At 35.9% G+C, this 21,878-nt stretch overlaps 1 protein-coding gene across 4 annotated transcripts in view; it reads right to left on the bottom strand.

Annotated features, from left to right (window-relative positions):
* Positions 1-21,878, bottom strand: part of CTNNA3 (catenin alpha 3) — a 1,725,675-nt gene that overhangs the window by 62,492 nt on the left and 1,641,305 nt on the right. For all 4 annotated transcript variants that reach the window (XM_082424660.1, XM_082424659.1, XM_082424661.1 and 1 more), the window contains one exon: positions 9,653-9,758. In XM_082424660.1, coding sequence (XP_082280786.1) covers positions 9,653-9,758 — 106 coding nt within the window. The remainder of the gene's footprint in view (positions 1-9,652; positions 9,759-21,878) is intronic.

The following is a 21,878-nucleotide window of genomic DNA, read 5'->3' as shown; positions in this document are numbered from 1 at the left end:
CTCCAGAATGTGTGGACAAGATGAGAACATGTGACTTTTGGGTAAAATTTAGTCAACAAAGGTAGCAAAGATATAAATTCTGCTGCAGAAATACTATCAACCTGCTAGATGGGCACGGACAGATGACACGACACATGATAACCAGCCAGAGAAACAATCAGATAAGAGGATAGAGAGACCTTGATATTAAGGGCGTTTCTCAAATTTTTAACACAGAAGAAGGGATACTCCCACAAGTCTCATCAGGAGGATTAAACTGTAACTAAGTAAGAAGAAAGAGAAGGAGAGGAAGGAAAAAAAAAGGAGAGAGAGAGAGAGAAGGGAAGGGGGGGAGGAGGAAGAAGCAAAAAACAAGTAAAGGAAGGGATTTCTCCAATTTACGCATGAGAAATGAGACGTTTAGAAAGCAAAATAATTTCCCCAGGATTGAAGAGCTTATGCTAGAGCCAGTATTTGAATCCATATCTACTTGCTTTTAAATCCATTTTATTTTCAATCGCTGAACTTAGGAGAATTTGGAGTGAATTTTTTTTTTTAATCACAGATTACCATGGGTTGCATAGTTTCAAGGAAAAAGAGAATTTATGGGAACACTATGTCTATTTTGAAGTGAAGATGGCTTAGATTTTTTTAAAGACAAAAATTAGCTATCTAGAATTACCTATAATGATGACAGGCAAGTCATCTCATTGTTTTACCACGACAGGAAGTTGATCTTTATTAGGTACTTCTTATGTGTCAGGCACTGTGCCATGTCCTTTACATGCATAATTCTAAGTTAGTATTCATAGTGCCATTTTACTGAGATCTAATTATTGTCATTTTGCATATTTGCAAGCTAAGTTTTGGATAGAATTTATGATTTGCGTAAAGATTTGAATTGAGTTTTCTCTGTTTCATTCACTGCACAATGATCTCTTCTATATGACATTCATTCAAAACATTGCTTTGTCTATCCTGAGTAATGAATGGTCTTATCTATTGTTTGTTCTTATGGATGGACTCAATGATAATCTTTGACACACACAGTGTTCTATCTGTCATATGCTCTCCTAGGTGCTTTACCTATATTAACTCTTTTAATAATCACACAACTTCATGAGGCAAGTTCTATGCCTCCTTCTCTATGCCTCAGTTTCCTCCTTAACAAAGAAGGAAACTGAGGCATAGATAAGTTAACTGACTTGCCCAACTGAGAAATAGTAAAGCTGGCATTCAGACTCACATGATCTGGCTCCAATCCCTACCTCTAAGGTCTAGGAACAATATCAGTCTTCCTGCCAGTTTTATCTTATGTATAAACAGTAAATTGCCACTCTGATTTGTAAATTGGTTGCTTAAATTGACACTCTTATCTGTATATTGTAGGTAGGATTAGTGTGAATTTGTTCCTTAAAGACCAGCACCACTATATAACTTCTGATAAAATCAAACTTGCAAATTAATAATTAGATTGTTAACTGATAACCAATGTTGCAATCACCTAAGTTTAAGCAAAACATACAGTCTCTCTCAAGACACTTTCAAGGCCATGCTAGAAGAGTCTAGAATTGTGTTAAGCAAAGAATGAGTCAAATGAGTAGAAAATTTGAAGTTGAACTTTTGAAATTAAAAGTTACTTGACCCAGATTTACCCTTCATTCCCAGAATTGATGAAAATGTTGGTTACACCTAAAGATGGTAGCTTTATAAGTGAAGTATGAAAAACATACTGATTTTGGTAAATTCCATACTATAAGACTTGTTAAAGCCTTCTTTTCTATTGACATTTGGAAAGTCTTTCTGAGTCACTTTTAGCTGCCCAGAAGCAGAACCAGGAGAATGAATCATTCCCACTTTAAGAATGCTCTTCTACTATTTGCCAAACCTCCATTATTAAAATCAAATTATGTTTTCCTCACCTTTTATATTTTTACATAAAGCTAATTGAAAAAGTTTGGGACCTAGATTTCTACTGCGTGGGCCAAAAAAGTGCCTTCGGTTTTTTAAGTGAAAAATAAAAGACACATTTTTCATTTTCACCAAGAACTTTATTGAACAACGTATTCACCCTTTTGTTCCACTACCTTCTGCCATTTTTCAGGCAACTTCATAATTCCGTCTTCCAAAAACTTTTTATCTTTTTGAGCAAAGAACCGTTCCAGGTACCTTTTACAGTCTTCCAGGGAATTGAAATTTTTTCCATTAAGAGAATTTTGTAAAGACCACAATAAATGGAAATCCGAAGGTGCCATGTCTGGTGAATATGGCAGATGAATCAGAACTTCCCAGCCAGGTGTAACAGTTTTTGCCTGGTCATCAAAGAAACATGTGGTCTTGTGTTATCTTGATGGAAGATTATGCATTTTCTGTTGACTAGCTCTGAATGCTTTTTGTCCAGTGCCACTTTCAGTTGGTCTAATTGGGTGCAGTACTTGTTGGAATTAATCATTGGGTTTTCTGGAAGGAGCTCATAATAGAGCAGTAGTCCCCAACCTTTTTGGCACCAGGGACCAGTTTCATGGAAGACAATTTTTCATGGACGGTGGCGGGGGGGATGGTTCAGGTGGTAATGTGAGCGATGGGGAGCGACAGGTGAAGCTTCACTCACTTGTCTGCTGCTCGCCTCCTGCTGTGCGGTCCGGTTCCTAACAGGCCACAGACAGGTACTGGTCTGCGGCCTGGGGGTTGGGGACCCCTGTAATAGAGAACTCCCTTCCAATTCCACCATATACACAACATCACCTTCTTTGGATGAAGACTGGTCTTTGGTGTGGTTGGTGGCAGTTCATTTCACTTGCCCCACGATCTCTTCTGTTCCACATTATTGTACAGTATCCACTTTTCATCACCTGTCACAATTTGTTTTAAAAATGGAATGTTTTCATTACATTTCAGTAGAGAATTGCACGCAGAAATATGGTCAAGAAGGTTTTTTTCGCTTAACTTATGTGGAACCCAAACATCAAAGCGATTCACATAACCAAACTGGTACAAATTATTGTCAACACTTGATTTGGATATTTTGAGTATGTTGGCTATCTCCCAAGTGATATAACGTTGATTGTTCTCAGTTATTGTTTTGATTTAACTTCAACTCTACCCGACCGTGGAGCATCGTCCAGAGAGAAATCTCCAGCACAAAACTTCGCAAACCACTTTTGACGCGTTCAATCAGTCACAGCACCTTCTCCATACACTGCACAAATCTTTTTGTGCGTTTCAGTTGGGTTTTTACCTTTCTTGAAATAGTAAAGCATAATATGCTGAAAATGTCGCTTTTTTTCTTCCATATTCAATATTAAAATGGCTACACAAAAATTCACCACTTTTGATAAGTCTTTTTTTTAAATGCACACTGATATGACAGCTGTCACCTATGATCTAACAAAATTGTTTCGAATGAAATTAAAGACTACTAAGTGCTACTAGAGCCATCTTAAGGAAAAAACCTTTCGGCCCACCCAATAGAACATTCATGTCCTTTACTTTTTAAAAAATAAAATTTGCACAAAAAAACTTTTAAAGGAATACTGCTAGGGACTTTTAGTCAAATCAAGTGGTAGAATATCATAAAACATTTTGGTTATTATTTCCCAGTTTATTAAGATAGAAGATGTTAACCAGAACACCTGGTTAGCTTTTTAATGCATGGATTTTCTTTTTTTAATTTAAGTTTTATAACCACCAGGACACTCACTACAGACAAGCAGATGGCATGTCAGCCTAAGTGGTTTTGTCACATTAAACCGGCTTTCACTCTTCTAGTAAGGTGCTTCATACTAATACAGAATACATCATTTAGTAATGAGAGGAAAAGTGAAGAACATTTATTACCTTTCAGTTTGAATTTTAAGGGTAAATTGGCAAAGTGAATACTTTTAAAGACCTTTATTCCATAAGTTTAGCTATTTTTTTTGCTCATAATGGAGTTTAAACTTTATTTAAGACACAGTTAAAATGACTTTCGCAATTACAGACAACAAATTCTGCTAAGCTGGCAAAGTTTGTTAAGGGAAAGTTATTAGGTGTCATTGTGAATTTCTAGAGTGGAAATTTCAAGCAATCAGTGATAGCAGAAGCACTCTGTGTCCATGACCTTTGCCTTCCCACAGGGCTCATTTCTCCACCTATACTCCAGCCCAGAGGCTGTCTCATTTCACCTTCCTCAGGGTCACAGATCATCCATGATCCCACCTTTTTCTGTACTTTTAATGTCTTTTTCTATCCTTGAATCGATCAACATAAAGTCCCTCAAACCAAAATCCCTCCCTCAACCCTGTAATCCCATCTTTCTCTCCTCTTGTTCAGGAACATGCTTTCTAAAAATTTTCAATGCCACCCCTATTGGTGTTCTGTGTTTTCATTGTTGGGCATCTTTTCACTCTTACCCTCTTCTTGGATAATAGTATCAATATATGCTGCTCTGGCTTCGTCGATCACTTACAAAATAAACATGACTAAATCTCTATCATCCCACCCAGTCTTCAGAAAAGCCATATACATATTGTATTGCCCCAGCTCATCTCACTGTCTTATCAACATTTCACACTCAACACATATAACCCTCCACTGTCTCATACTCCATCTTGCCTATTATAAAACCATTTTTTCTGTTCTATTAACTATCTCAATAAAGAGTGCTTCCTCCCTCTCTCCCATCTATTAAATTTGGTCAGTCATTTATTTGAGATGATTCTACATCCAGAAATCTCAGCATACTTTGAACGTTTTTCTTCTTTGTTATGCCTATCATTGCTGCTCTTTAGCAAACTAAGGTTTCTAAGACACAAAAGAGAAGGGTATCTATGGAAGCATGGTAAAAATACAGTGGGACTATTTTATGATGTCGTGATAGAGGACGACATTGATTCATATGGTCTAGAGTGGACCTGCTGACTTGTGAGAGTTATATTTGGGAAATTATAGTTTGGTATTTTTCAGTGCATAAATGTTGTTTTACCAGAAATTATATATGTTGTTCAAATTTTGTCACATCTCCTTATTTAGGCTAAAATGGTCTTTTTTTAAAAAAATGTATTTTATTTATTTAATTTATTTTTGGCTGCGCAGGGTCTTCATTGCTGCACGCAGGCTTTCTCTAGTTGTAGCGAGTGGGGGCTACTCTTTGTTGCAGTGCGCATGCTTCTTACTGCGGTGGCTTCTCTTGCTGTGGAGCATGGGCTCTAGGCACGCAGGCTTCAGTAGTTGTGGCACTCGCGCCCTAGAGCACAGGCTCAGTAGTTGTGGTACACGGGCTTAGTTGCTCCGTGGCATGTGGGATCTTCCTGAACGAGGGCTCGAACCCGTGTCCCCTGCATTGGCAGGCGGATTCTTAACCACTGCACCACCAAGGATGTCCCTAAAATGGTCTTTTTTAAAAAAATATTTATTTATTTTGATTGTGCTGGGTCTTATTTGCAGCGTGAGGTCTCTTAGTTGTGCACGCAGACTCTTAGTTGCGGCATGAAGACTCTTAGTTGCAGCATGCATGCGGGATCTAGTTCCCTGACCAGGGATCAAAGCTGGGCCCCCTGCATTGGGAGCACGGAGTCTTACCCACTGGACCACCAGGGAAGTCCCTAAAATAGTTCTGAGTTTAAGAACTGCTTCAAATTCATTTTTAGTTTCAACTTGGTTTGGACATACCATCGTTGAGAGACTGCTATCAGTGACATATCCTTTGAAAACTAATGCAAATTAAAGACAAAGATATTTTCCATCTTCATCAAAGCTCATTTCCTTTAGTAGGTATAAAGTTCTGGCCCAACCTACTTTTCTGCTTTATGCTGACTTCCATGAGAAATTCTCAGAAGGACTGACTTCCATATGTATTAGATTAAAACTCAAAACACATCATCTCCCTCCCTGAAACCTGAAACGTGTCAACTGAAGAGTTACTTTGATTGAAATAAACTTATACAAATGTTTTACCCTGTATAAAGAATATGGATATGGAAAGGATGGTGGAAAGGTTATTCAGACAAATTTTGATTATTTGGAATTTTTGGTTAAAGTCAGCCAGCAACCTGTAAGGAGAAACTTTCCTCATCTTTCGTCTTCCCCTCTTACACCAAATAGCCCCTTCTTCCTAGACCCTAAAACACCTTATTCTGGGTACCTAAGGCTATAGTTTTGCATACATGAAATAAAACTGAATATATAATCACCCTCAAAGCATTTAAGATATTGTTTCAATGGGAAAATGACAAAGACCCAATAAAAAAGAGAAATAGTAAAGCAGCATGCCTTTTAACAGGAAACTCTTACTTCAAGGATGCAAACAGATAAAATATTTTCAGTATTTTATCTATTCCTATTTAATTTCTGAGAACCTGCTATGCATTCATTTTTATAAAGTAGGGGTTCATTAATCTGGAGAACAAATCTAGGTATCAAATTCTCTGTTCAAAATAAATTTCAGACAAATAATTGTGTCAAAATACAAATATTGTCACAAGATGCATCTAGAAGTTATAGTCTTAAGAGACATGTTAGAATGATATAATTAATGCTTCATAAGTTTCTTTTTAGTGTAGTTTTATTACATTTTTTTTACTCATAACATCAGCAGGAAACAATACAAATCAGGCTAGCCACCAACAATATTTTGTCAAAATATCAATATAAATTACACTTGGAGATTGTTTTGTTCATAGTTGAGTGCATTGTGTATGATTTGCCTTGTAATTCTTTATCTTGTTTTTTAAATGTCATCTTTCTTAAATTAGTTTTGGCTTTCAATATATTTAACACTGAAAATTCATTTTAATTGTGTCCTGTTATGGTTAGGTGGGAGTACCCAGTCAACAATCTGGATATCTTTCCTTTGGAAAATTTACAGTGAAGGAGTATTAGGATTCAGACACAACACTCAGGGGTTACAAAGTCCAATTTTGTCCTCTTCTTGCACAAAACACTTTAGCAGATGTTAATTTTATTTTGTTTCCTATTCACCTCTTTTCTATTTGGGGTAGGTTGCTTCTGTGACTAATTGAGATCTTTCAGTGTATTATTCCTACCTTGTAAGGTATTTTCCAGTTCATCTAATTTAGAATACCTGCTAACATGATGATTTACCGTGAAGAGTCAAAGAATAGAAAGAGATGTGTACCAAGAGTCCGAAATCCTAAATTTGTAAGAAGCATACTTCTCCAACTTGTCATTCTCTTTATTCGTGAGGAAAATGTTTAAGAATTGTGATAACTAACAACATCCTGACCTTCAGGAATATACTGGCTAATGGGGACAGGATTTGTACCAGAGTTCTATAGGACTTAAACAACATGGTCTGGGATGGCATATGAAATCTACCACACCATCTCAAGGTAATTCTAAACCCAAGAGATGTTGAGTGATTGGGACAAGTAAGCTTACATTATGCTTCTGTATGTTACAACAGAAGATTTTCATTCATCTCTTCCTAGCTACCTAATGGTAATGCCAGAGTAGTAAATTGTATGTAGTTATATAAAATAAACATATGTTCAAGAAAGCAAGACAGGGAAGAAGGGTTAAAAAAAAATCCAGGAAGGCAGAACTAGAAGTCTCAATTTGATTTCATTTCATTCTCTCTACATATGAACTTTGACTCTGAAACTTTATAGAATGAAACTAAATTGGCCCAACTATATATATATTTCACAAATCCATGTTGGATAGAATTGAAAATTGATTGATGTTTGACCTTCTGACACTCTAGCCAAAAGCAGACTGGAAAGCATCATAAAAATTATTAAAAGTTTTTTGAGCTATTAGATTGTTCAAAATTAAAAGCAACCAATGTTCTGGCAGAGTTTTTTCATAATATACATTGACACTGTAAAAATTGCCTTGCTTATTTACATTATTCAATTGTATTCCACAACCAATTTCAGTAATTATTTTTGTCTAAATTTTTTATGTTAATCTATCAAAAAGTATCCGAAGCACAATCATAGAGAATCTTCCCAGATAATCACTATAATAAGTGATTCAATTCTGATTCTTCAGAACCGTATTTATTCAGCTGAAAATTAAATATATCATTTGAAACTACTTTACTATATGAAATGGAAAAGGCCAAAGAGAGTCATCCATAATTCTTCATTAGTCAGTGACTGTTTCTTTAAGCTTCTTTTAAAATGTCAAAGTTATATGGAAGTGAGACAATACTTTTGCTTTCTTCCATGCAATGTGAATAATGTTAAAAACAATAGCATAATTTAATACAGCTATGTTATAGAAGTACCTACTGCAAGGTGACCTAATCTAATTAAAGAAGAATATCAGTCAAGAAGAAAAGGACAACTTCAAAGTGACAGAATTATTTGGACTTTGAAAATTGTGCATTCTAAAATAAACAAGTACACTGCTAAGAATCATTAAGTATTTAAAAAGTTATTAGAACACATAAATTTGTTTAATGTATTATGGTTTCATTTATCCTACTACTATTTTGTCTCATAAAAGTGAATGCAATAAAATTCTAAAACACAGAAAACCATGGGCAGATTTGGGTTTCAGTCATTTATTCATAATAGATTTTGAATTATATTAGAATAGAGTTTGTTTTTAACTGTAAATGCTGGATACTAAAGAGATTAATAAAATGTTTATAATGCTTAATGTAGCAAGAACTTGAAAAAAATATATATGACCATATATGTGAATATATATATATATTCAAGAATGTTTTAAAATATTTGTCTCTGTTATTATTTTTCCTTGTTTATTTCTCTTCCCTTATATCCAAAAATATAATATCTAATAAGAGAAAGTTCCTCAGGTTCCAAGAAAAAGAGGATAAAAAGATAAAATAATAGTAAGTAGCCTAATAAAGTTTCTCTTAAAGTATATGCACAAAAAGATATGAAGTAGTTTCAGATTCAAAAAGACAAGTGTTTTTTTTCCCCAAAGATAGATAAATATGTATTATGGAGTTGAATAATGTAAAACCTGCAAAGGAATACTATATCTCCGTTTGAAATAGTAATTGAATATCTCAGTATATTAATTAAAGAAACTGACAGATTTCTCAATTAAAGTGAAGCAAAAGGTAACTCTAATAATGTAGCTGCTGCTTAGAAAACTGGAATAGAGACATGAGAAATCTAAAGAAAGGAAACCAAGTATTTATAGCATCTATAAGGATTAAATACTTCCTACATTTTATATCTTCACTTCAGTATTCTAGTATTCTACTAATTACTATTTGTCTCACAGTTTTACATAGAATGCCAGAACATATTGTTTACACAGAAAACCTAACATACTTTTGAAAAGCACTAATTTTGAAGAGCAAAAATAAGAAATCTGAGATATTAAGAAAAAGAATACTAACATTGGGTATTACAGCCAATTAAAATAATTTGAGTATATCTGAAACTCAAAAAGCTGATATTTAGAATAATTTGAATATATTTGAAGCTCAAAAATCTTAAAAATAATCCAGCCCTAAATAATAATAATAATGATAATAGTAGTAATAATAAAGCACCAAGAAATAAACTTCCTCAGAATAAATTTTCCACTACTTGTGTGTTAATTATGCAAAAAACATTAAAAATAATTCAATAATAATTTAGGAAAAAACAATCCAACAGAGTAAAAATTCAACTTTGTTTTAAACAATGTCAAATGACAGAGAGCAATTACCATGAACTTTCATCACATCCATTTGTAAAGAACTCACCTGGTTGGCAATCTGCCGAGCAAGGACGTCCATCCTTGATCCTGATTCTGATATCATTTTAGCTGCATAGATCACATCAGTTGTATGCTTCAGTGGTCCTTTTCCCCTTAAAATAAAAGAATACATGTTTGTTGCAGTGGTTCATGCTAAGATACAAACACACACAAACACACACACACAAGATCTGTACCCCAAAGTATAAGCCATTGGTTTTACATACTTCAGTTTTAAACAGGCCATGATTAGATTCCAGTATTAAATGAAAAATTTCAAAAAAAAAGGAAGGCCAATTTTGTTAAGATTCAGGATATTTTGCCAAGAAGATGGACTCCATTTGATCTTCATTCCCATGTATTTTGTACAATAAACCTTAGCCCAGAGATACTTTTGGTGGATGTAGACCCCTGAAGGCAAAGGTATTTTCTTCATTCTGGGGGGAAACATGAGATTTTGGACATTTTATATGTTCAACAGTGTACTTTGATTAGCAGGGATGCTGTTAATCCTCCTATTTTTAATTTTTTTTTTTACAGTCTTTTGGTTAACTGTACCTTGTTTTTATCACATTACCTCTCCTCCACAATTATTTCATAGTAATATCAGAGTAGTTGAGTGTGAATCTGGAGTCGCACTATCTTGGACTATTTCCCCAAACAGACTGCTTCTTACCATCTGTGTAAGTCAAACAAGATAGATACCCACTTTATGCCCCAGTTGCCCAGTGACAGGAAATAGGAACACCCACCACATGGAGTCACTCTAGGGACTGCATGATTTAATTTCCACGAAGTGCTCAGAACATTGTTTTAAACAAAGTAAGCATTCAGTAAGTTGTTATTTTTGTGCTTGTTATTTTAAGATAATTTTGCTTTCTAATGCCATGGAATAAAAGTTAGGTTTATTTAGGGATTTGCAATGTAGTTAAGAAAGAAGTACACTTCTTACCTAGTTGGAGTGGGATAAGATAAGGAGATATTTTTCTGTCTTCTCATTCCTCAAAAATAAATGAATAACTGACCTGAATGAATATAAATGTTCCATCCACCTAAAACTGCTCCTCTCCTTATTCCTTTATGTCCAATTCCTAACCCTCTACTGAGTATCGACACACTGGCTATTCCAATTATGTGGTTTCTGTTCCTTGTTCCTAACAGAGAATAGGACCCTGAAGAAATCACCCACTAATGCAATTGTTTTGATGCTTTGCCGGGAGTAAGATGAGTGAGGAAGGTGGGAAGAAGGAATAAGCCAGTCAGGGTGAGGAAAGGGAGATTTTGAGAGGCCAAAATACAGTGGAGTTGAAGAGAAGGGGAATGGACACAATCTTTGTCCAATATCTTATTTACATCTTGGACCAGTCTTGAGCGTAGATGCCCTGATGTTAAATCTAATAAGATGTGTTGTTAAGAGAAAAATCTCTGTTCACTTAGGGACTATCATTCTATACTAATACAAGATAGAGGGATTCATGCAAAGGAAAATGATCAGAGTATTCTACACCTGAAAACCTGAACATCAAATCACTTGTGACTAATATGTCAAAAAGGCCCTTTCACTGCATTTTATTCATGGGGCCTCTCAAATATATTACAAGCAAGTTTTCCTGTAAAAATGGAACCTCACGGCTAAGAGGATGAAAACCTGGCCTCAGTAGATGGTTATCACCATACTTCTCCTCTTTGAATCTCTTGTCACAGGTTGCTTTGAATTTTTTTAAAAAAATCAACATTAATCATTACAATTTTTTTTGAGTTGCTCTTATCAAATTTACTTTACGCATCAGGCAGGACTAGATGTTATGTACATGGTTATGTTCAAGACAGGCACTGCATTTCATTATGTCTATGCATCTCCAGAGAAAGTTAAACTTAAATAAAGCTGTCCAAGCTCCCAAAAGGCAATGCATCAATTTTCAAGGTCTTAAACAAGGGACAAAATTTGTTACTAAGGAGAGTGGCTAATGCTCACTTAGCTTAAACAATGGACAAAGAGTTTTATCTAAGGGATAATGTAGCTAATGTACCCTTCCCCTCAAAATAATATATTTCCCCATATAAAAACCCTGGGCTGATGAAAAGGAAATTACCTCTAGCTCTAAATACACACCTTGTTATGAGACCACTATCTTATACACATATAGAACTTAAAAGTAACAATAATATATTGCGACAGACTACAATTATTCTCTTCTCCTCATGCTCCTAATTAAATGTATTGCCTGGCAAGCTTCCTACTGAGTGCCAAACAAAATATACATTTTACAAATGATTCCATATTATGCCAAGTTCCAGAGGAAGCTGCAATTACTGAAACTATGATAAATTTTTAACATTCTCAGCCTGAAGTGTGCTAGGTAATGAAGGCTTTTTAAATTGGAAAACACATTCAAAGGTTGTTTCTGCCTTCATTTTCATAATGGGCTCTCAGGATCTCTGTCAGCAGCTTGTGTCTTAAATCATTGAGTTTGGATCCCACAGAGAAAGATACCCAGAGGAGGAGCGGGTAGACTTTGGAAATATTTTAAGGAAACCAGAGGCCAGAAATCTTTCATAAATAGTGGTTACAATAATAATCTATCTATCTCCTCAAAAAGGAGGGCAGACCAAGCTCTGGAGTAGACAGTCTGCCAGTTAATCTCTTAAGTTAGAGCTTAGACGGTATAATGAGAAATGCTGAAATAACCCAGTGATGTTGATGCCATAGACAATTTTATTAACAAGTGAAAGGGATGCCTTTGAAACTTGATTTATTGGTACAACACAAACTTCTCAGACATTTCTGATACTGCCCCAACCGTGATTCTCACTCCTCTCCCTGTCCTGTCTCAATTTCTGGCATCCACCCCTCCCTTCTCCTGATCAGCACAAGAAGCAAGAAGATGATACAGCTGATCAGTAAAACTCAACTAACTAGAGATCTGGTTTGATAATAGAAAATATCAAATAAGTTTCGGGGACTTATTTTATCTTTTTAGGGACAGAGAATATCTTTGAAACGACTTGGTATTTTCTGCTACTGATTAAAAATAAAACAAAAGGCTTGTTTATATCTTTTGCACTTTGTAGCCCCTAAATCTTTGATAACATAATATTATTCCCCCTTTCATGACCAAAAACTTGCCCTTTAATCCTTTTCTCCTTTATATTTTTATAGAATAAGTCTCATGACATTGTGGTTAACTTAAGAGATGAAAACAATGATAGCCTATATTATGGTCCATAATAGTAGTTAACACACTTAGTATTTTCTGTGTGCTAGGTACTATCCCATACACAAATGAATTTGATCATTATAATAATCCTATGAATTTAGAATTATTATTATCCTTATCTTGCAGATGAGAAATCTGAGGGAAAGAGATATTAAATATATATTTTATCAAGTTACACAGCGATTAGGTATCAGAGATGGGATTTGAACTCAGGTAGTCTAGCTACAGAATCTGCTTTTAATGACTATTCTACACTACTTCCAATAAAATACACTAAGATGACATTAAAATATTTAAAAAGATCTCCTTAGACACTGGTGAGAGTTACTGTGAATGCAATGGAGAGCAAAGAGGAGGGTTAGATTTAGACACTAGGTGGCAAGGAGGGCCCCCAGCAGTGACCTGCTCATACACAACAGCCTCAAGGAACACAAACCAAATCTGTGTCCCAGACCCAATGAAATAAAAATGTGCTACATTACACAGGCTTTTTGAGTCTCGTCAAAGTGTTGAAATAGCACCAGTAGCCCACGGTTTTGAGATTTCTTTCTTGAGATCTTGTAACTTTTCTTTATTACTTTTCTTGGTACCTTTCCTCCCTCTCCCTTTCTCCCTGGATTCTAATCACTAAATTCAAAACTCAACTGCTATAAATGCCATACCAGGATGAGAGACTGAATGTTCATTTTTATTTATAATACAACGAATAGAACTTTTACCTGAGAATCTCAGCTTTAGACATAGTTATTTAATTCTAACACTCAAATTTACTGCTGCAATAAAGTAGAGTGAAATGAATACGGACTTGGGAAATACATTTTGTCTGCGTCCTAATACTTATTAGCCATGTAGCCTTGGGTAAATGAGTTTGTTGGTCTGAGCTTATTTTCTCTTCGTTGAAATAATAATTGTGTTACTTGTCACATGGTAAGGATACATAAAATCATGTATTTTACACAACATTTGGCACACATTAGGTGCTCAGCAAATTTTATTTTTTATTTTCCTAATCCCTTTACAAATATTTTATAAAATGTACCTTTTGAATTTTTATTTAATAATTATAGCACTTGCCAGACAATATGAACTGACGATTGAGTTCCTTCTTACACCTGCTGACAACATAACTCTGTACAGCCTTGTCCATAATATCCTTTTACTAATAAAAAAATATAAATATATATATATACCTATAAACTCTGTGTGTGTGTACTTGTTATTGTTGTTCAAGGTTGTTCTTTAACTGATTTTAAGGAGTTGAATTACATTTAATGACAGGTCTTTTTGGTGTTATAAACATCCCAAGATTAATGATTTAGCTCTACAAGGGTACTGTCAGAATTCTCTTACTTATAATTCTGACTTCAGATACAAAAGAAAAAAGTAATTATCATGGAAGCAGCTGAAAATGATGAGATAAAGAGAGATGCCAGACTCAAGCAAGGACATACTGTTTCTGTACCATTGAAACATGAAACTTGAATTAGGTAACTCTCTCCCTCTGGGTGTTACTTTCTCTTGTAAAGTGTCATTCTCAAGTTTTGAGGCCCCTATAAAAGTCCTTGGAAAATAAGCTAGTGAGTTATCAGCTAACAACCATCCTAAGTAATTAGTATCCTGAGGAATCTTTGAGATTCAAGTCTGAAAAAGGTGTTGCCCCATGAAGGAGGGAAAATATTGTCTGAACGTTGCATATGTATACTTTTTCATTTCGGCTCCTCTCATTCCATATTATTCAGAGTAGCCTGGCTGCTATAAGAACAACATAAAAACATCTTAAGGGCTTAACCCAATAAAGGTTATTCCTCTCTCACATCACAGTCAAGGTGGATTGTGGGTGATGGGTCACGTACCACACAGTCATTTAAGAACTCAGGCTCCTTCTCATTATAAGATAACCTAACCTCTAAGGCTTCACAGCCCTCAGAAGGATTCACTGCATCCAGACACCTGACATGGAAAATGAGTGAGGATCTCATGGGAAATTTTAGGGATCAGGATAAGAATTAGAACACATCACTCCCACCCGTATTCCAGAATCCAGACACACAGACTCATGTAACTGCAAAGAAAGCTGGAAGAAGTATTCTATCTGGGCACAGGAAGAAAAGAAAACGGGGTTTTATGAACTCATAGCATTTCCTCTATATACAGTCCCAGAGGTGCTAAAATCCTATATTTTCTTTTGTCGTTTTAGCAACGAAAGTGTGTGCTCCCTGTGAAGGGAATTTTGGATGTCACCCAGTAGGTGGGGAAAAATTGGGAAAATCCCAAGTCTCTTCACCAATACAGCTGAAATTATAGGAGATGTACTTTGCCTGGGCAGAAGACCAATTCTATCTTTTGTTTTGAAATTGTCACTATGTAGATGGTTTATTATTAAAAATAAAAATTACATAAGTTTACTTTGTGCATGGTGATAATAGCCTTTCATGTTCAATGTTGTGTTTGTTTATGAAACAAGGATAGGGCTTATTTTAGAGATCTTTTGGGGGATCAGCCTGGGGAGAATACTTTTAAAGTTATTAATATTATTTTAATATTATTATTGTTGCTGCTGCAGTTGTTGTTGTTTGTGTGTATATGGGATCTGTGTGCATGCACGAGTGTGTGTGTGTGTGTGTGTGTGTTTGAAGTAGGAATTCCCTTCCTCAAATGTAAAAACTAATTTTCTAAAAAAACACTGAGACATAAATCTTTTGTCTATTCTTAACTCTCAAATTTTCTAATTTACTTTCCACCTGTTAGTGTTGTTTCAAATCCTAGACAGATTGTAAAATTTGGCGGAGATTTCATGGAATACCCTTAAAGAACCCAAAACGCTAAACATCTAGGTGGAAGCAGAAGAATTAGAATTCTTTAATTATAATTCTATATAATTATATAGGGATAGACCTTATTTAGCAAAGTTCATTTGTTTCCAAGTTGTAGGCAAAGAAGAGGTCACCTAGCCAGACACTCTTCTTTTTGTCTTTAGTAAAACAGATAGACAACCTTCTTCAGTTCTTCCTAAGTGTGAAGATTTTACTATTTTCCTATGTAATTTTGTACTGAAAGAATACATAACAAGTTTTTTGTGTGCTTACTATGTTCCAGACATTGTTAAGTTACTCAATTTTCTCATACGCGGCATTGCTGCATAGTGTTGTGCAGGTTGTTCACTGCACAAATTTAAGAGTTGCCATTCATATCATGGATACTCCCATAATTGTGCATATCACAATTTATGCAGCCTTACATGCTCATTCTGCTCCTAGAATCTATTACCTTTGTCCTATAAACAAGAATCAAAAGCTTAGAAGCTCAAAGTCCTTTAACTTTTCTCCAAGCTATATGAATATCACTTGGTCTAAATTTAAAAGCAAGGAGTTTAAGTCATTGGTACTTTCAGAGCCAATTAAAAAGAAATCATGTAGATGGAAACTGTCATAAGTTTTCTGTCAGTATGCATCTTGAAACACTGAAATTCAATGGATAGCTCTGAATCAGTGGAATGTTTCATATACTGCAAAGAAATATACAAGAGCAGAGATTCTTAGCCATTGACCTGAGTGGGGTCCTATTAAAGCATCATTATCTGTCTATCTGAACATTCCCAAGGGTTATGAAATAAATAACCTCTTTTTCGATGAATGTTTTTTATCAGTAACCTAACGTTTATCTTTCTCTTTCTCCCTTTTTTTTTTTTCCATTCTACTTGGGGCTGAAAGAAGATATATGTAGGGAAAAAGAAAATCACAATTGTTTTTTTCCCCCTCAACTGGATTTTTGAGTTTTGGTTCAGAGAGAGATGTAGCCCAGTGATGGGGGCCCATGATTGACCATCAGAAGTTTGCTAGAACCAAAAATGAAGCCATTAATGTTCATTTGAGAACTGTAGCACTGTTGAAAATGGTGGTGTATAAGTCTAAGTTTTTTCTAGTGAACTCAGCCCAATTTTTGAGTAATAAAATAAGCTGTTTTACTATCTCACCTAAAGATCACAGACATCTAAGAAACATTGTCACTATCAACCACTTTTCTAATGGCAAGGAAATGCCTGTATCAACCGAAAGAGAAAACTATAGTTGGTAGTTGCATGGATGCTGATTCCCACGGCTCCCTCTATATTTAATCAATTGTCCTCTTAATCTTTCTTCAAGAAGAGTCATTTTATTCATTTCCTACTGCTGCTGTAACGACTTGTCACAAACTCAGTGGCTTAACACAACACACATATCACTGTACAGTTCTAGAGGTCAGAAGTTCTAAAGAATTTTCACCAGGCTAAAGTCAAGGGCTTGGCAGGGCTGGTTCCTTCTGGAGGCTCTGAGGGCAGAATCCATTCCTTTGCCTTTTTCAGCTTCTAGTGGGCACCTGTGTCCCTTAGCTGTGGCTCCTTCCTCTGTCTTCGGAGCACATCACTGCAATTGCTGCCTGTCATCACATCGATGGCCTTCTCCTTTCTGATTTCTTGCTCCTTCTTGTGAGGACCTCTGTGATTACATCAGGCCCACCCAGATAACCCAGGATAATTTTCCCATCTCAATATCCCTAATGTAGTTACATATACAAAGTCTCTTTTGTCAGAGAAGGTAATAGTCACAGCTTCTGAGGATCAGGAGGTAGGCATCTTGGAGAGCCATTATTCAGGCTGCCATAATCCTCAAGAGTCACGACCAAGTAGTCAGACTTGGCTCCTGTGAGGGAACTACTGGTTTTCCTGGACTTAGACCAAATCAGCTTGAACAAATTGACAGCACTCTGGTGGTTGCTTCTGCAGCTCGCTAGTTCTTTATTTTTACAACTGTCAGCGAAAGTTTCAGGTTCTTGGTGCTTAATGGTTTGCTAGCTGTATATTCCTTTCCTTACAATTCATATCAAAGGGTGGGGCCTGAAGGAATCTGAAGATCTGGGAAAACCAGAGTTACCCAGAGAGACTATTTTTGTGCCTGCTGCTTCTCTTTCCCCATCAAGCACACAGTGATTTTAGCGTGCCTCTCTCTCCTCCTGGGGCTGCCCGTGAAACACACACAACCACTGCCTGAAAGCATGTCAAAGTCAAACATGGGGCAAAATGAGAGGAGAAGTCCTCTTCTGGGGGAGATGGGGAACGGTTTTCAGATGATTATTATAAATATTCATTTTTTTCTTTTGGACCTACAGGCCTTGAAAACTCTGAAACTTGTTTTCATAAGACATTCAAAAAGTATACCTGCTGCTTACTTAAAGGGGTCATTTAGAGACACTATGGTTGCAATCATTTAAGAAATCTCTTGGAAGCAACTGGTTAAGAAACTGAAATAAGGGATAAACGTCTCAGTGGTGGCTCTCCAGACTCACATGGGGGGTGAAAATTGACAAGGAAATCCGTTTGTATGTCCCCTCATTCATGGGAAAGTACCCCTCCAGCAGCAGCAAACCCCACCACCACCAAAAAATAAGACTGTGTGTCATTATTCATCGATACTTTCTCAGGACATAATGGAAAATCCATACTCAGCACCAACATTTGAAAACAGGTCTTTTCTCGCCCTCTGTACATTACTTCTCTGAGCACACACATTAACCAAAGCCAATGCACTGTAAATACAATCAGACTCTCCGACTGTAGCAGTCCCTCTTTTTCCTGTTGGCAGTGGCCTCGGCACTAATCGTGTACACGATCTCTTACAGAGCCTGGGCGCTTTTTCCAGCTTCCCCTTAAACCACTGTGATATACGGGCTGCTCTTGTTCCTTTAATATCAGACCAAATTTTTGGGCTCAGAAAATAATCATTTTCAATTTATGAAAATAATATAATTTAGCTTTTATTATTCGACATTTAGACCTTCTTAAAACCAACATACCAACTCACTTCTAAATCTGGTCATGGTCCAGTGTTATCCTAAGGTCCAACTGAAGAAACATGCAGGGGGTGAAAAGGCCACTAACTTAGTAAAGGCTTATCACAGCTAATAGATTGAGTACAGAGGGGGTTCAAGTGTCTGGCTTGCCACCAGTATCTGATCTTGATGTTTTGGAGATGATAAAAACTGCCAGTAAATTTCTGGCATGCCCTCCCTCCCCTAGTCTAGTCAGATATAGCTGCAGTTTATTAAATATTAGGACACTATAAGGCCTACCATTTTCAGTGGGCTCATTCAGATTGAGTATGACTTGAGATATACTGATTTCTGTAGCTAGTCTTTTTGTTAATGTGCCACTATTGCTGCTCTCCAGTGATTTGCTATATTGAATTATTTTATTGTACAGTGACCCAAAGCTGATTTCTATTTGAGTAAAGGGTATGATTTTAAAACTTGAATGAAATAATCAGTGCTAGTTTAGACAAACACATTATTTTTTATTTTCTCCCCCTATCTGGCCTAATATTCAACTATTTAGCTAATGCTACGTGAGACAACATATGTAATGCCTCCTCAAGTAAAAGTTAAAACAATATTATTGTAAAATAGCAGTCATCCAGTATTATGCCCAGCTGTGTGATCCACCCTCTTCTCTGTACGTGCCAGCCTTGGCCCTAAAAATCTCTTGCCTTGGGGATAAAATAAACTCATACCACACCCAGGTATTTGGACCTGCTTTTATACTGTATGGCTCTGTCTAGAGGGTCACATGGTGATATCAGACTGAAATATATTAAAAGGACCATAACCTAGTTTAGAATTGTATACTTAATAATTTTTTTCTGATTAAACCAAAATTACAATAGAAACACATAGGAAAGAAAAGTCAGGGCTGAGATTTTTCTTTTTCCTTCCTTCCTTTTTCTTTTGTAACTTTCTTAGATCGTGTTGCTCTTTGTTAGGTGTGAGTGCTTTGGTGCTGCCCCAGCAGTGTGCCTTGGGCCATGGTGCCAGGATGTATCCTAGCACACACCTCCTCCGCCCTTTTCTACAGGGGGTCTATTTCATTCAAGTCCTGCCAGTTCTCTCTTTCTGAAAATAGGCCTCAAATGTTTCCTGAAATTCTTTTGAAAACTTTAATGATGGCATGTGAGCATATCAAACTTGACTCAGATAGCTGCCTTTCTCTCCGGCCTAGAACTCTTCTCCAAACCCCAGTGTTTCTTTTTTGAAAATGTTCTTTGAAATGTGAGACACTGGGACTCCAATTAAGTGTGGGGGTTATTTAACAAGAAAAGAATAGGAAATGAGAAAATCAATGCCACATGATAGGATGGTTACTCTGAATAAAATCCAAATTTGCACCTCTCAAGAGGAAGCTCATAAAATTCATTTCTATGGCTTAGACTCTGGTGCTGAATAACTTTTATCTACCCCCCAGTTGGAAAAAAATGACACCTTCCCAGAGGCTAAAATCATTAAGATTGTGCCTGTTCCATGGGATTAGCGCCAAGAAGGCAAATATGCTTATGCTAGGAGCTGGCATTCGGAAGGCCTCTTCATATTGAACTTTTGGTGTTTTAATCAGAAAAACATTCATATTCATAGCCAAATAGGTTGCTTTGGGGCCTTTATGCATCCTACACTGTCAAGCACAGAAGAACACATGTTCTACCTTAATCTTCTATATATGTTATTTATTTAGGTAACGTGTGTACTACCATGGTAATAAATTATGTATATTACAAAACATATACAGAAATGTAAATTGTAAAGAGATCAATTAAAGATAAAAGAAACTATTTTAAATATCTTGCTAATGATAATGTCATTAAAACAATCTCAAGATGCAATATTCCCTTAAGGAGAAATTTAACATGAGTATTAGGGAATGTAAATCCATAATTCAAGCAGTCTTCTTGATAATTAATTTTATTAGTCCAGTTCTTGTCAGTTTTGATTAGATCATAATTGATCTTCCTTTGTAATATGGCTCACCAATAACTCCTGCTAGGAATAGAGAATTGTTAACTCTGACACCTTGTTTTTTGTTTGAGCTTGTCTTCTAATGATCCTCAATCCATGTTTTCATTTTGTTTGTTTGTTTGTTTGTTTGTTTGGTTTGTTTGTTTTTTCTGAAAATTTTAAAGCAATGTATCCTATTTAATGAAGGTTAGGTTAGCTTAGTTAAAACTAGATAATGCAATTCATAAATCCAGTTAACCAGGTACATTAATTGTGATATGTTGAAAGCTACTGAACAGGTGAAGGCATTATAATCAGTTCTTCTATGCTGTTGAAATCTCTTGCCTGAGATATGCAGGGCAGTACCAGTGTCAGTCATATATTAAATACTGTTAAGAATACAATTCTTTTCATCTTGTTTATGGTTTCCTTTGCTGTGCAAAAGCTTTTAAGTTTCATTAGGTCCCATTTGTTTATTTTTGTTTTTATTTTCATTTCTCTAGGAGGTGGGTCAAAAGGATCTTGCTGTGATTGATGTCATAGAGTGTTCTGCCTATGTTTTCCTCTAAGAGTTTTATAGTGTCTGGCCTTACATGTAGGTCTTTATTCCATTTTGAGTTTATTTTTGTGTACGGTGTTAGGGAGTGTTCTAATTTCATTCTTTTACATGTAGCTGTCCAGTTTTCCCAACACCACTTATTGAAGAGGCTGTCTTTTCTCCACTGTATATGCTTGCCTCCTTTATCAAAGATAAGGTGACCATATATGCGTGGGTTTATCTCTGGGCTTTCTGTCCTGTTCCATTGATCTATATTTCTGTTTTTGTGGCAGTACCATACTGTCTTGATTACTGTAGCTCTGTAGTATAGCCTGAAGTCAGGGAGCCTGATTCCTCCAGCTCCGTTTTTCTTTCTCAAGATTGCTTTGGCTATTCGGGGTCTTTTGTGTTTCCATACAAATTGTGAAATTTTTTGTTCTAGTTCTGTAAAAAATGCCATTGGTAGTTTGATAGGGATTGCATTGAATCTGTAGATTGCTTTGGGTAGTAGAGTCATTTTCACAATGTTGCTTCTTCCAATCCAAGAACATGGTATATCTTTCCATCTGTTTGTATCATCTTTAATTTCTTTCATCAGTGTCTTATAATTTTCTGCTTACAGGTCTTTTGTCTCCTTAGGTAGGTTTATTCCTAGATATTTTATTCTTTTTGTTGCAATGGCA

This window comes from Balaenoptera physalus (assembly GCF_965194825.1).
Source record: "Balaenoptera physalus genome assembly, chromosome: 14".
Lineage (NCBI taxonomy): Eukaryota > Metazoa > Chordata > Mammalia > Artiodactyla > Balaenopteridae > Balaenoptera > Balaenoptera physalus.
This window is presented reverse-complemented; position numbering and strand designations above follow the sequence as displayed.